This window comes from Geotrypetes seraphini, chromosome 4, assembly GCF_902459505.1.
Source record: "Geotrypetes seraphini chromosome 4, aGeoSer1.1, whole genome shotgun sequence".
Classification (NCBI taxonomy): domain Eukaryota; kingdom Metazoa; phylum Chordata; class Amphibia; order Gymnophiona; family Dermophiidae; genus Geotrypetes; species Geotrypetes seraphini.
The window spans coordinates 27,254,237-27,270,361 of record NC_047087.1 but is presented as its reverse complement, the minus strand read 5'-3'; the positions used below and the strand labels follow the sequence as shown (position 1 = coordinate 27,270,361).

The following is a 16,125-nucleotide window of genomic DNA, read 5'->3' as shown; positions in this document are numbered from 1 at the left end:
TGGGCGTGTTCGCATTTAGCTCACGTTAATCTTTAGCACGCACTAAATCGATTAGCGCACGCTAAATCGGCTAGTGCGCCTTAGTAAAAGACCCCCATAGTTAGTGCAGGAGTATCCACTCTCCACCTATGAGATGCCCCCTCAAAAAAAAAAAAATCTAAAATATATTTGAGCACATTTAGGACCAAATTTGTATATGGCATCCTAAGTTGCTAATTGGTGCCAATAATTGGTAATTAACAACTTACAATTGATGCTAATTGGCACCAATTAGAAATTGCACACACAACTTTGTAGGCACATTCTATAAAGTGGTTTGTGTCGCTTCTAGCGCATGAGTATCAAAAGGGGGCGTGGCCAGAGGTGGAGCATGGGTATTCCTAAACGTCAGGCACACTGCTATAGAATACAACTTAGATGCTGGTATTTAGGCCTGGTTTTCTTTAGCCTGAACGGGTACACCTAAACGTTAGGCTGCGTACGACCACTAAAAAAACAAACAAACCAAAAAAAAAAAGTGAGATCCAGTGATCCACCGTAAAAACAATCCAAAGATAAAAACAACAGACTGTGGATGTGGATGTCCTGAAAGACGATTTTATTCACAATAAAAATACAAATATAAGTATGATTGTCCTGATGGACCCTACATGGTCCGTGTTTCGGCGAGACCGCCTTCCTCAGGGGTCCGGATGATATAGGGTACAAAGATAAAAATATGAGCAAAACATTGTTTTTGAGCATAAAACCTGAAAATGGCTTGAAACAAGCAGAGTGGCGCGTAAGCATGATTCTATATATAGCGGGACCCCCAGCATAGAATCACACTAAGCGCAATTCTCCATTCTGATCAGTGTTAATTTTTCATACACCATATATAGCATTTGGAGATTAGAACATACATATTTCAGAGTTACCGCAAGATGGCTGAGCGTGTCCTGTGACACTCCATTTTTAGCTGTGTTAGCGCCTAATGCAGTTTAGAAAAAGGGCCCCTAAATGTCTAGAATTAATCAGAAAACAATTGTCAAATTATTTAACTTATGCCCAAAAATTTGATTAGATGACCACATCTCAACAATGAGCACTGGTTACCTATCTCCGCAAGGATCAGATTTAAAATTGTGAGCTTAGATCATAAGATTCATCATTCAAGACCACTATTTTTTTTCTAGCACATTTTTAAATGGCACAACGTCCCCAGTAGAAAATTCAGATTGCTCCATCAAAATCTCGTAACAATGCCTTCATTAAAACATAATCAGAATGGACACCATCAGGCACACTATCTTTAGTATAATTAGTTCAACTCATTAGATTGCACAGATGCGCTGACGCCCTCCAGACATGGCTCTGGGTTTTTGGAAATCCCTCTGGTCACCCGGACAGTCCTCTAAAAAGAGGCCATGTCCAGATTTTCCCACACGTCTGGTAACCCTAGCAAAGGATGGCATTTAGCTTAATAATTATAATAATAATAATTTATTTATAACCCGCTATACCTTAACAATGCAGAGCAGTTTACAACAAAGAGAATCTGCCAGACGTAGATGAAATACAAATGGAATTACATAACTAGTATGGTTGGGTTTCTTTAGCCAAAATTGTCATACAAAAGAGATTTCACAGGCTTCCTTAAACATTTGGTAAGGGGAAGAATTCATAGAAGAGGATTCTCAGGTAAATTTGTCATACAAATAAGATTTCACAGATTTCCTAAAAGTTTGGTAAGAGGATTGGACCAAAGAGGGACAGGGCCAAGAGACAGAGCAGACAGGAGGAAAGAGGAGACCATTCAGGACAGAGGCCAAGTTTGAAAAGGGGCACTGGCTTGAGAGGGCTTGGTTTAAATAGGTAGCAAAGTTTGCAAGGTGACCTGAGGGCTTGATGGGGAGTGGCTACAGCCAGTCAGAGGCAGCAAGGGGCGGAGTTAGAGGTGGCAAGAGAGGTGGGGGTTGGAGAGGATGGTTTAAAGTTCACTCCTGGAAGAGAGCAAAGGATAGCAATTAGTTTACAGTGCAGGCTAGGAGGGTTGGAACAAAGGGGAACAGGGCCAAAAGACAGAGCAGACAGGAACAAAAGAGCTTACAATGTATTACTAATCAACTGCAGGAGGAAGCAGGAGGCCATTCAAGACAGAAGGCGTCTCCTCCACTGCCAGTTCCAGACTTTGTTCCTTTTATCTGGCTGCCCAGTATGCCTGGAATAAAGTACTTGAGTCCGTCCGTCAGGCCCCCCCCCCCCCCCCCCCTCCCTTACATTGTTCAAAAGTAGGCTGAAAACCCACCTTTGCGAGATAGCCTTCAACTCATAACCCTATTCCCCTCTGCTCACCACCCGAGCCAGCAGCTTCAACCGTCCCCTCTAACTGTAACCCCTTCCCTGGCCTCCTGTTTGTCTTGATTGTTTAGATTGTAAGCTCATTTGAGCAGGGACTGTCTCCTTTGTGACGCTGCACAGCCCTGCATAAGTTTGGTAGCACTCTAAAAATAATTTTAATAGTAAACAGTGCTGAATATCGGGCGGAATTATTTTACATTTAAGCTTCTTTTTTCTTTTTTAATATTTATGCCATTTTTTTAGGGTCTCCTTTTCCTTTCTTTGTTTCATTATAATAGTGAAGCACCAAGGAAGTTTACTGATCAATGGTACTTGATCTGGCTGTGGTACCTAAAAGTTTAAGGCCGTCATCTCATTCAGATTCTAGCAAGAAGTGTTAGTTGTTCATCAGCATGCCATCAAAGATAAAGAAGAGTCCTACTATAGTTTTAAACAAACAGTCATGTGGTAAAATTAAGCCCTGACAAACCTGCACAGTCTTAGACTCAAGTGTTTTAGTATTTGCGCTTCAGACAGGTTTTTTTTCTTTTAACATATCAGCAATCCATAGCACGTGGTCTACTCTTAGCATGAAAAAAAATACGATACCTTGGCAGAAGTGAGGTTGCAGAGTGTGGCCTTTCCTCCAAATTGCCATTTGCACTGTGTATCTGCGTCGTAGGTCTGTCCTGGAAGTTTATCTGGGTATTTGTAATGTCCAGTTTGTTTAGGTTCGTCAATCAGGCAGGTGGCTTGATCTGTACTGTAATGACAATAACAATTAGTTTTGGTTTCTAGAAATATTTATTACTCTTATATATATATTAATAACAAAAAGAAAAATAGATTTTTTTTAATGCAGTGCTTCTTAATGCAGTGCTTCTTAATGCAGTGCTTCTTAATGCAGTGCAGGCAATAATTTTAAAAGATTTAGGCAGGGAATAGGTGCACAAAAGTGGCTGCTAGGTACTACACACAAAGCAGTTTTAAAAGGAAAGAGTTTGTACATAATTGTGTGTGAGTGATAATAAGCAACTGTTTACACTTCCCCCTCCCCATTCGCAGTTTCGGCAATCGCGATTTCACATATTCACGATTTTTTGGGGAGGGGGAAAAAAAAGAAAAATCCCCCACAGTTTAGCCTTCCCCCCGGCGTCCCGGCCTTACCTGGTGGTCTAACGGGCTTTCGGGGCAGGAGCGATCTTCCTACGCTCCTGCCCCGTGTAGATCGCCAATAGGAAATGGCTGTGGGGAGTTCCCGTCGTGGTCTCAAGAGACTACGGGAACTCACGGCAGCTATTTCCTATTGGCGATCTGCACGGGGCAGGAGCGTAGGAAGATCGCTTCTGCCCCGAAAGACCGCTAGACCACCAGGTAAGGCCGGGATGCCAGGGGGAAGGCAGGAGGGAGGCGGGGGTGGGTCAGAGCCGGACCAGAAGATATTCGCGGTATTTCACCATTCGCGGTCCGGCTCTGCCCCTATCCCCCGCAAATCCGGAGGGAGAAGTGTATAAGTTAAAACAGTGTCCGTTATGTCTCTCAATATTATCCACTAACAGTCCTAAGCAGCACTATCACCAGGGACTCAATACTTATCATAGTCCGTGGCTTTAACTGTCTCTTTTATAAAGCCGCGCTAGCAGCTGCCGTGCGATAACAGCCCCGAAGCCCTTTAAATCAGTGTTTTTCAACCTTTTTACATCCGTGGACCGGCAGAAATAAAAGAATTATTTTGTGGTCTATTAAACTACTAGGACTAAAATTTTAAAACCCCGTTTCTGCCCCATCTCCGCGAACCTGGTCACCTCAGTAACTATAGAAAAATAGACAAATATAGTGCAAAATATAGACAGCAGATATAAATTCTCAAAACGGACACGTTTTGATCACTAAATTGAAAATAAAATCATTTTTCCTATCTTTAGCTGTCTGGTGATTTCATGAGTCTCTGGTTGTGTTTCCTTCTGTCTGTGTATCCTTTCTTTCATTTCTTTCTTTTTGCACTCAGGCCCAAGAATTGTCCCTTTCTATTCCCTCCCTCTTTCCTTCCTATGTCCTTAGTGCCCCCGGTGCCTCCTTCCCATGTCTTTAATGCCCCCAGTGCCTCCTTCCCATGTCTTTAGTGCCCCCTTCCCATATCTTTAGTGCCCCCAGTGCCTCCTTCCCATGTCCTTAGTGCCCCTTCCTGTCTTGAATGCCCCCAGTGCCTCCTTCCTATGTCCCTCTCACTGCCTTCCACACTTTGTCCCACCCCCACCCCCGAAGCCAGCCTGCCTGCCTGTCTACCTCTCTCCTCCCTCCCTGGCCAAAGCCAGCCTGCTTGCTTGCCTACCTCCCTGCCACGCAAAAACAAAAAAGACTCCCTCCTTCCTTTCCCTGGGTCGGCTGCTATCTTACCGCCCTGCTACTGCTGCTAAAGCCGACAGGAAGTCTTCTTGGCTGGCCCAGAACGTCCTCTCCGATGTCAGAATTGACGTCGGAAAGAAGACTTCCTGTTGGCTTTAGCAGCAGCAGGGCGGTAAGATAGCAGCCTTTAATCTTGCTGGCCCTGCGCAGACCGGCAGAAATTTCCTGCGGACCAGCGGTTGAAGAACAGTGCTTTAAATCTCTATGGGCTTCGGGGCCGTTAGCGCAAGGCAGCTAGTGCAGCTTTGTAAAAGAGGCCCTAAGTGTCATTTCTTCATCGGACCCATTTAAACTTTATTTTTTAATTTTAAATCATTTGATTATAAATACGATATAGAACTACTTAGCTTAGTGGTCGGAGTACAGGGATATTAGGCCAACATGTTTCACCTATTATGATTTTCTCAAGGCAATAATCCCCTTCTTGCTTATAATGATTATTTTAGACCACAACCATCATCCAAAGATTATGAATATCATATTTTGGATTTCAATAGTTTTACAATATAGTGTATCCTAAGTCTCAATATGTTGCAAGACAATCCTTTTGTTATAACTCGCATTGTTATCTTTCATGGGCCTCCGTAAAACACACTCCCATCGTCCAAACATTTACGGCTCCTTTTACGAAATTGCGTAAGGGCCTTAACGCACGGAATAGTGCACGCTAAAATGCCGCACGTGCTAGCCGCTACGCCTCCTCTTGAGCAGGTGGTAGTTTTTCGGCTAGCACGCGCTATAGCACGCGCTAATCCGGTGCGTGTGCTTAAAACGCTAGCGCACCTTCGTAAAAGGAGCCCTTAGTTCATAACGGCAGGAAAATTTTGTAAACTTGTCACCGGCCCTTTCCTTTCTACAATCGGATATTTTTTATTTTTACAAATTTTTCTTAAATTATTTAATGATTTAGATATCTAACTTATCTTAAGTATCTTGAAATAATTTGGGTCTGGGAGGGTGAGATCCTTCAAGGATCCTCCCCTACAATCAAACAGAATAAATTTGTAAACACGCTCTCTTTGATTAACCAAATCTAAATCTATAAAAGAATTTCACAGACATATTTCCAGTGCCTGACTTACATATGTTGTAATGGCAGTGAGCAATAGGTACACCTATGCTTAGCCCCTTTACTTACAATAGGATCCTAAGTTAGGAAATAACTGGTGGTTAGAATAGTGATTTGTGCTAATGAGGTGATCGCACATTCTTGGTCATTGCTTCTCAGGCTTTTTGCTATTTCGTGTGCTCTCACTGTTTTTCCTCGTCTATATTCAGTGCTGTAGTAAGGGAAGATGAAGCCAGGGTGGGTGGACCGTCCTTCCCCACCACTCCCCCTTACTATGCTACTGCTACGATACATCCGTACGTGTGCAAAACACAGCAATGATGCACCCCCTCGGCTCTCCTCCAAATCCTCCTGTCCCCTTAGCAGCTCCCTTCCCTTAAGTTCCCTACAGCCTCAGCAGCTCCTTACCCGCCGCTGTCACTGAATCACAGATGCAATGATGGACACCTTCAGAGGGAAGTGGGCTAGAGAATGACACAGGGACAAATTTTTGCCTGTGGCAACTCATTTTCCCGTCCCGTCCCCCACGAGTTCTTTTCCTGTCTCTGTCCCATTCCTGCTAGCTCCGTCTTCATCTGCACAAGCCTCAAACACTTTAAAATCATAAGTGTTCCAGGTTTGCGATGCTGTTGTGGTTGCAGTGTACCTGAGGAATTTGTTGAGATAGCGTCTGCTGCATGCTGACCAGGAAAAGACCCCGTTTTTTCCTGTTAGCGTCGGAGACATTATGTTGCCTTCAGCTTTTCGACAGGGGTTGCCTTCTCCATCATGTATCATACCGAAACTAAAAAAAAAACAAAAAACGATAAAACAAACTGAATCCAAATACCAATGGATTAAAGTGACCATCAACACAAAACCCATACCCATATAAAACGTTTGAAATTGTTTGTGTTTGTTGGATAAAATCAAACCCCAAAAATGTCAATGCACAACTATTAATAGTCACAGTAGGAATGGTACATTCGTGAAAAAAAAAAAAAAAAGACCTTTTACCCCAAGGAAGCCCATATTCAGGGGCGAAACGGGTCCCATCGGACAGTGGATTTTTCTGATCACTGGATCTAATATATGACCTTCGGATCTTTGGGAGCTTCTTAAACCGGAGTTTTCAACAAAAACTGACAATAATGAGGAGCACAACTATATATGATAAGCAGAAGCATTCTGAGCTCAGTTAGCCTTTTTATGGCAAATACAAAAAGAAGAATCAGATCGTTTAAGTAATTTTTGACATCATTTGGATTGTTCAGCTTATTATGCGAGTCACAGTTGGGAAAGGTGCAGTAGATTTTTCCATCAAGTCAAGCATTTTTATATTTAAAAATTTTATGTAAAATAAATTTTAAAAAAGTTGGAATGTATCAAGTAGATGAAGAAGAATAAAATTATGGATTAAAGAGATAGTGAAATAAGTGGTGAAGGTTTTTGGATCGATGAAAGATACCCTTAACCACAATTAACCGCAGGAGAAATTAATGATCCTTGGTGTGGTGTTCTGAGATCTTTTCCTTCACTTGGGCATTAACCTTTTGAGTATCGGATAAAATAAAAACCAAAAATAGTCACAGTTCTGTTTTACAGACACCTTAAAAGCTCAGCTTCAGGAATGCATGTGATCTTTGGAATGACAGCTTTAACAGGAAAGACATTAAGGGGAGTAGTTATCAAGCTGTGCAATTTACTCCTTAGCATTTGCTAAAGAGCTCTAATCAAAAAGGGTATCACAACCCGGACGAAGGAAGTCATCATACCGCTGTATCGCGCAATGGTGCGTCCGCACCTGGAGTACTGTGTTCAATACTGGTCGCCGTACCTCAAGAAGGACATGGCGGTACTCGAGGGAGTGCAGAGGAGGGCGACTAAGCTGATAAAAGGTATGGAAAATTTTCCATACGCTGACAGGTTAAAAATGCTTGGGCTGTTCTCCCTGGAGAAGAGGAGACTTAGAGGGGACATGATAGAAACCTTCAAAATCCTTAAGGGCATAGAGAGAGTAAATAAGGACAGATTCTTCAAACTGAGAGGAGCCACAAGCACTAGGGGTCACTCAGAGAAACTGAAAGGGGACAGGTTTAGAACAAATGCTAGAAAGTTCTTTTTTACGCAGAGGGTGGTGGACACATGGAACGCGCTTCCGGAGGAAGTGATAGGCCAGAACTCTGTACAGGGGTTCAAGAAGGGTTTGGATAGGTTCCTGGAGGATAAAGGGATAGAGGGGTACAGATAGAACTTGAGGTAGGTTATAAAAGTGGTCAGAAACCACTTCACAGGTAGCAGACCTGATGGGCCACCGCGGGAGCGGACCGCTGGGCGAGATGGACCTCGGTCTGACCCAGTGGAGGCAACTTCTTATGTTCTTATGTAACACAGGCTTCAGGGCCATAACGCAATGTTATTTCATTACCATAGAGTACATAGTAACGAGATACAAAGCAAGCATGCATAATACCTCATTACTATTTAATTTCTGTAATGCGGCTTGTGGGTTGTGTTTACGTTACTATCCGGGAGCATCAGGCCGCAATGCCACGTTTCAGTGTTCCTGGGCTGCATCTTAAAGGAGCTGTGCGTATCAACTATAAGGTACCCCTGCACCCCCCAAAAAAACTTCTCCTGAAGTCTACTACTACTATTTATTATTTCTATAGCGATGAAAGGCGTACGCAGCGCTGTACATTTTAACACGCAGCAGACAATCCCTGCTCAGAAGAGCTTACAATCTAATTTAGACAGGACATTTCAGGGTTGGGGAGGTTATAGCGGGTCTAGATATCTGACAGCAGTGAGGGGGAGTTAAGAGTAGTAAGGGTGAGCGGCGTATGGGACGGTGGCACCCCTCCCCCGCCCTTTTCCCTACCCCCACTGCCGTATGTGCGCCCCCTTCCCTTTCCCCCTTCTCCGGCATGAGCAGCATGCTATCCATGTCAGTGTTTGCACCACTTTGACATCACTTCCTAGGTGAGGGTCCCGGAAGTAACATAAGAGAGAGCGCCAAAAAGGTACGGGGAAGGCAAGGGGTGTGCGCAGCAAGGAGAGGAGCAGGGTGCAAGCGAGCAGGCGGGTGAGCAAGTTGGGGGGGAGCGGAGAGGAGGAGAGGCACCAACATGCCCTTAGGAAGAACGCGCCTGAGACAGACCACACCCCCTCTTACAACGCCTCTCACAAGTAAAGTCCTCTCAATGCAAGTTATCCCAACCTGAAGCCTGCCCCCCACAACTGAATGTCCTCTCAAGTCACGTTCACTTCCCAGGAAGTTCCCCCACCACACCATCACAAATGCGAACCCCCCTCCCCTCCGGCTTACCTTTAAAAATTCCTGGTCTATTGTCTTGGGAGGGACATTCAGGATTGGGGGGTCTTCAGAATGGGGGGTGGCTTTTCAAAACCCGGCATTTTGTCTGGGTTTTGAAAAGCTTCCGGCGTTGGGACGGCGTCCATGAATGTGCGGATGTAACGCTGTGACATCAATTGACATGTGATCAGTGGCTGCCTCTTAGGCATCCGCTAAGATCGGTATCCTAGAGAGAATCAGGCCCTAAGCATTTTCATCAACAGTACAGATAATTTAAGATTATGGGAAAGACTTACCCCCTCTTATACAAAGGTGCGCTAAGCTTTTTAGTGCACGCTAAGTGCTAACATGTGCATGTTATCCTATGGACGCATTACCTGTTAGCGCATGCATTGATTTAGCGTGCGCTAAATCCGCGCTAAAACGCTTAGGCGTGCATTTGTAAAAGCGGGCCTTAATGTGAGATTTCTTACTTGTGTCCTGACTCGTGTGCAATGGTGAAGGCCAGACCAAGCCCTGTATCTTCATTGATGGTACAGCTGCGATATTTACTGCACATCCCACTTATAGGAGCAAATCCTAACAGAAAAGTAGATATTCATTATATAAAATACAGTATATTACTACTATTACTATTTATTATTTCTATAGCGCTGAAAGGCATATGCAGCGCTGTACATTTTTAAAAAATCTTTATTGATTTTCAAACTTTGACAGTGCAATACAATTAATTGAACATAAAATACTGCATAAAACGCACTATTAACTACACAAGTAATACCTAAAACAATCATTTTCTCCCACCCTCCTCCCAATTATTAATACAATAAGACATATGATGTGATTACAGTATTATAATTAAGTAATTTTAATCTTCAAAATACATTTCCCTCCCCCCACCCACCCACCCTGGATGTGTAAGGAAATCTAAGAAAAGGAAAGATACATGACCCTTATTGCGAGGTAACAAATGTATTGAATGGGCTCCACACTTTATTAAATGAACTACTAAACCCCATACATTCCGCATTCATTCTCTCATATTTATATGTGGTACACACATTTGCCCACCAAAATGAGCAATTTATTCTGTCGTGGCTCTTCCAGTTGTGTGTGACCATTTGGATAGCTATTCCCGTCATGATCAAGAAAAGACGGCTTTTATATTTATCCAAAGTAGGCTTAACGTGTAGTAACGTACCACAAATTATGGCTTCATAAGTTAAGGGAATAGATGACTCAAGAATAAGATTTATTTGTCCCCAAATTGACCTCCAGAAATTAAGTATCAATGGACAAAAATATAACAGATGATCCAAAGTCCTTATATTAATACGACAATGCCAGCATCTATTAGACTTAGAACTATCTAGTCCAAAAAGTCCTATGCAATAAAAATAACCATGTCTGTCTCATAGATGCTGACGCTGTACATTTCAACCTCCAAGTCCAAATTCGTGGCCAACGAGATACACTGTGTTTAAAAATAATCTCATTTCACTTGGCACATAAATGTAGATAATAACAACAAATAAAAGCTGTAAAAATTCACATTGAAATTCTAAGCGGTTGCTGAGAAAACGGTTAAAAACTAGGGGCTCCTTTTGCTAAGGCGCGTTAGGGCTTTAACGCACGGAATAGCGTGCGCTACATTGCCGCACGCGCTAGACCTTAACGCCAGCATTGAGCTAGCGTTAGTTCTAGAAGCGTAGCGTGCGGTAATTTCCTGCTTGCGCTAAAAACGCTAGCGCACCTTAGTAAAAGGAGCCCTGGGGGGGGGGCTACTTTTTTTTTTTTTTTACCTCGCCCTGTATATTTTTTCATTTGCTCTGAATGTATTGCAAGATGACTCCAGACAGAGATCGCCAGGCAATGCGTTCCATAGTAGTCTCAAGTTGAATTTTAGTGAAAATGGACATTCTTCACATGACCTGCAAATAGAATCAGGGTCCAAATATTTGGACACTATGGGGCTCATAATCAAAAAATAAAGATGTCTAAAAACCATCATAAGTCTGCAGGTGGACATCCTAATCACCAGAACATCCATGTGCCAATTTTCTAAACCATCTTTCTGGACATTTTGCAAGACGTTCTAGCCATTGTGTGTCTGCCGGGTCAGACCAGGGGTCCATCGTGTCCAGCAGTCCGCACCCACGGCGGCCCCCCAGGTCCGTGACCTGTAATTGGACCTTACCTAAGTCTTTCATCCCCTATTCATTTAATACCTGTACCTATACCCTTCAATCCCCTTATCCTTCAGGATGTCATCCAATCCCTTTTTGAAGCCCAATATTGTACTCTGCCCTATCACCTCCTCTGGGAGCGTATTCCAGGTGTTCACTACCCTCTAGGAAATTCTTCTTCACTCAGAGGGTAGTGGACACCTAGAATACGCTCCCAGAGGAGGTGATAGGGCAGAGTTCAATATTGGGCTTCAAAAACATAGAAACATAGAAGATGACGGCAGAAAAGGGCTACAGCCCATCAAGTCTGCCCACTCTGCTTACCCACCCCCTGTCTATGCCCTAATGACCCAATTTTCTTATCTTGACCCTCGTAGGGATCCCACTGGGTATCCCATTTATTCTTAAAGTCTGGCACGCTGTCTGCCTCGATCACCTGCACTGGAAGCTTGTTCCAATGATCAACCACTCTCTCTGTGAAGAAATACTTTCTGGTGTTGCCATGAAATTTTCCGCCCCTGAGTTTGAGCGGGTGCCCTCTTGTGGCCGAGGGTCCCTTGAAAAAGAAAATATCATCTTCCACTTCGACACATCCCGTGAGGTACTGAAATGTTTCGATCATGTCTCCCCTCTCCCTACGTTCCTCGAGAGTGTAGAGCTGCAATTTGTTCAGTCTCTCTTCATATGAGAGACTCTTGAGCCCCAAGATCATCCTGGTGGCCGTCCGCTGAACCGATTCAATTCTGCGCACATCTTTACTGTAAGGGATTGGATGACTTCCTGAAGGATAAGGGGATTGAAGGGTATAGGTACAGGTATTAAATGAATAGGGGATGAAAGATTTTGGTAAGGTCCCAGGTCACGGACCTGGGGGGCCACCGCGGGTGTGGACTGCTGGACACGATGGACCCCTGGTCTGACCCAGCAGAGGCAATGCTTATGTGCTTATGTCCAAAGATCTAGGGGGCATGTTGGGAAGCATGTTATGGGTGGGTTTTGGGTGTGCTTAGACTTGGATATCCTACACTTATAATCAAACCTTTCCCGAGGCATCCTGGACAGAACTTAGACCTTTTTAAAAATGTCTAAATGCCATAAAGGTACCCAAACTGATTAGATGACCACTGGAGGGATTAAATAATGGCCCACCATGCACACTCTTCCAGTGGTCAATTACCCCCTCCCACCCTCCGAAAATCTAAATGAAACTGTACACACCTGTCTCTAAAACAGAAGCATCTGGTATGAGAAATCCTACGAGAACATCACACAGATGTCTTAAGTAGCCTGATAGATGGACTAATGAGCCATAGAGAGGAGGACCCAGGCCCATAAGCCCCTCTTAAAAGTACATTTATGGCAGAAAGTGTTAGCCCACCAAAATCCTACTATACTGCCATATAAGTGCTACCTGCAGCCATAACGGCTATAGAGGTTGTAAACATGTGAGCATAATAGATTTTGGAGAAATTTTGAAGGGGGTTATGGTAAAATGTACTTCTGGCACCCTTTATGTGAAATTCACAGCAGTACCCTCTATTGGCATGTCTATGTGGCCAGTCCATTACAATGCTGGCCCCTCCCACATCCAAATGGTCTAGATTTGGCCATTTTCAACTTTGACATTTCTGTTGGTTGAACATGGGGAATAAAGTTAGGCATCCTAAGGTTGGACATTCAAGTAGACGATTAAAAAAAAACAAAAAACATTTTGGATGTCCAGCAGTTTTGAAAATGGATATTTCTCCACCCCCCTGACTTTGGACGCCTTGTGTGAAACATCCACGTCAGACTTAGAAGTCTTTATCAAAAATGGCCCTCCCCCATGCAGCAGCTCTACCATGGTAGTTAGGTACATAAATGATAGTATCCTATAACATCACTCTTAACTATTTGTCATGCCCCTAACATGCCCTTGGAGCTGTGCAGGATAGAAATTAGGTACTCAGCTGATAGAGGAGGGGCATAAATCAATTGCACATATAACTACAAATTATTGCTAATTAACTCCAATTAAGTGTCAATTTGCAAATTAATCCTCTTATTTTATGAAGTGCGTTAGAGGTTTTTTTTTTACTGCGGGCTCTGACGTTCATAGAATTCCTATGAGTATCGGAGCTTTTATCACCGTGGCCAGAGATAAAAAACCTAATGCAACTTCATAAAAGGGGGAATAAGTTATTTGCGTAACTTTGCCTATTCTATAGATGTGTGCCCAATTGCATGCCTACCATTGAGTGCCATTTATAGAAGGGGAAATGCCATTAACGTAAATTAATGTGTACTAATTGTAAAAATAACACTAAAGCAGTTAATGCATTTGTGTGGTAGCAGTTAGCATGTGCCAATTCATACACAAACCCCATGGATTCTCTATATGTTGCCCAAAGTTGAGCATGCAAATCTGGGTGCAGATCCTAGATCAGCGTGCAAACTAATAATTAATGAGGTGTTAGCAATCAATTGGCTTTTAATTGGCGCTCATTTTGAATTATGTGCAAATCTGCCCCTCACCCTATTCCATAACATGTGTACCTAGATTTTATACCATGCAACTCAAAAGGGGCATGTCCATGAGAGGGTCATAGGCATGTCAGGGGCATTTAGAAACATAGAAGTATGATGGCAGATAAAGGCCAAATGGCCCATCCAGTCTGCCCATTCACAGTAACCATTATCTCTTCCTCTCTCTAAGAGATCCCACGAGACTATCCCAGGCTTTCTTGAAATCAGACCCAGACTCTGTCTCCCCACCTCTTCCAGAAGACTGTTCCATGCATCTACCACCATTTCTGTAAAAAAGTATTTCCTAAGATTACTCCGGAGCCTATCACCTCTTAACTTCATCCTATGCCCTCTCATTCCAGAGCTTCCTTTCAAATGAAAGAGACTCAACTCATGCGCATTTACATTACATAGGTTTTTAAACGTCTCTATCATATCTCCCCTCTCCCACCTTTCCTCCAGAGTATACAGATTGAGATCTTTAAGTCTGTCCCCATACACCTTATCACAAAGACCACACACTATTTTAGTAGCCTTCCTCTGGACCGACTCCATCCTTTTTATATCTTTTTGAAAGAGCGGCCTCTAGAATTGTACACAATATTCTAAATGAGATCTCACCAAAGTCTTATACAGGGGCATCAAAACCTTTTTTTCCCTACTGGCCATACCTCTCTCTATATACCCTAGCATCCTTCTAGCTTTTGTCATCACCTTTTCAACTTGTCTGATCATCTTAAGATCATCACATACAATCACACCCAAGTCCCGCTTTTCTGTCGTGCACATAAGTTCTTCGCCCCTAAATTGTACTGTTCCCTTGTGCTTTTGCAGCATTTCCGGAAATTGGGTGTGATGTAATAGAATACTCGGATTTGCGCCCCAACTGCTATCAGGATTTGAGGGCATAAGTCCTTGAGCTGAAAGGAAACGATTCCATAAAGGATGTTCTGTGTGGAATGCCTATCTTAGCACGGATCATAACGATTGCTATTTACAGAATCTGGTCCTAAGGGCCTCATTCTCTTTAGTAAAAATGGCCTCTACCTCTTTACAAAATTATTGGTTAACAGGAATAGGAACTGAAATGTTTGCTTACCCAAGGTATCACAGGGTTCATTTTTCCAGGAGCAGATATCCAAGCCTGTAAGTAAGATGGCATGGTCATGGCGTTTCCCATTCTTACCAACAAGAGCAGACTGCCACTGGCAAAAATTGTGCAATGACTGATCAGCATGATGATTAATAATAAGCCCGGCCTAGAAAAGTTGACAGAAAGTCTGTGTTAAAACCAATTACTTATACTTTCTGAGTAAAATGGTGTGGTGACCGAGTTACTCCACTCCTCAAGGTAATATGTAGAAATAAACATAAGGGGGGAAAATACCTTTTTTATTGGACTAACTGATGAAGAAGGGGCTACTTTTGAAAGCCAATCATAAACTAGATTAAATTAGTCCAATAAAAAAAGGTATTGTTTTCCCTTATGTTTATTTCTACATATTATCTATACTTTCTGAAACAAGAGAAATTAGACAAGATTCATAGTAACATAGTAGATGACGGCAGATAAAGACCCGAATAGTCCATCCAGTCTGCCCAACCTGATTCAATTTAAATTTTTTTTTTTTTTTCTTAGCTATTTCTGGGCGAGAATCCAAAGCTTTACCCGGTACTGTGCTTGGATTCCAACTGCCGAAATCTCTGTTAAGACTTACTCCAGCCCATCTACACCCCATTCAAACTCTGGGAACCTTGCTGGTCCCACTAGGATAGCTTAATAATAATCACTAGGCTTCAAGGGAAGGTGTGGCTCTCTGGAAGAGTTGCTGCCTTTGTACCCAGAGGGTGTGAGATCAAATCCCAGTACTGCTCCTTCTGACACTAGACGAGCCACTCAGGCCCAAATTCTGTAACCAGCGCCTAAAGTTAGGCACCTATTTCGGAGGGGCCCAACTAGATAAGCGTCTATCTAAATTGAATAACAAGCTCAATTAAGCGTGCCTTGTTTCAGAATCGCTGCACTTAAGCGCTAAGATAGGCGCCTAACTTTTAATTGTGCCCAGAGCTGGCCTATTTCTTGGGCGCCTCCAAAATAGGTTCCGCTCAGGGTGATTCATTAAACCGTACCCAATTTTACTTGAATCGCGCTGAACAGTGCCTACATCGGCACCTAACTTTTGGGCGCTTCTTAAAGAATTTGCCCTTCAATCCTCTAATACCCACTGCTTTGAAATGCCAAGGCCACGAAAAGGCGGTATATAAGTCCCCATTCCCTTTCCTTCTTAGAATTCAGAATGAAAAGCAAAGGATGTTGAGAACTCTCTCATATTTGAGTGTTTTCC

At 43.1% G+C, this 16,125-nt stretch overlaps 1 protein-coding gene and 1 long non-coding RNA gene across 2 annotated transcripts in view; one reads left to right on the top strand and one right to left on the bottom strand.

The window, feature by feature from the left end:
• Positions 1-16,125, top strand: part of LOC117359988 — a 361,948-nt gene that overhangs the window by 34,584 nt on the left and 311,239 nt on the right. The window lies entirely within an intron of this gene.
• Positions 1-16,125, bottom strand: part of ADAMTS18 (ADAM metallopeptidase with thrombospondin type 1 motif 18) — a 182,249-nt gene that overhangs the window by 85,581 nt on the left and 80,543 nt on the right. The window contains exons 5-8 of the mRNA XM_033943503.1: positions 14,880-15,039; positions 9,563-9,668; positions 6,441-6,578; positions 2,929-3,082 (exon numbers count right to left, since the gene is read on the bottom strand). Of these exons, the coding sequence (XP_033799394.1) occupies positions 2,929-3,082; positions 6,441-6,578; positions 9,563-9,668; positions 14,880-15,039 (558 nt within the window). The remainder of the gene's footprint in view (positions 1-2,928; positions 3,083-6,440; positions 6,579-9,562; positions 9,669-14,879; positions 15,040-16,125) is intronic.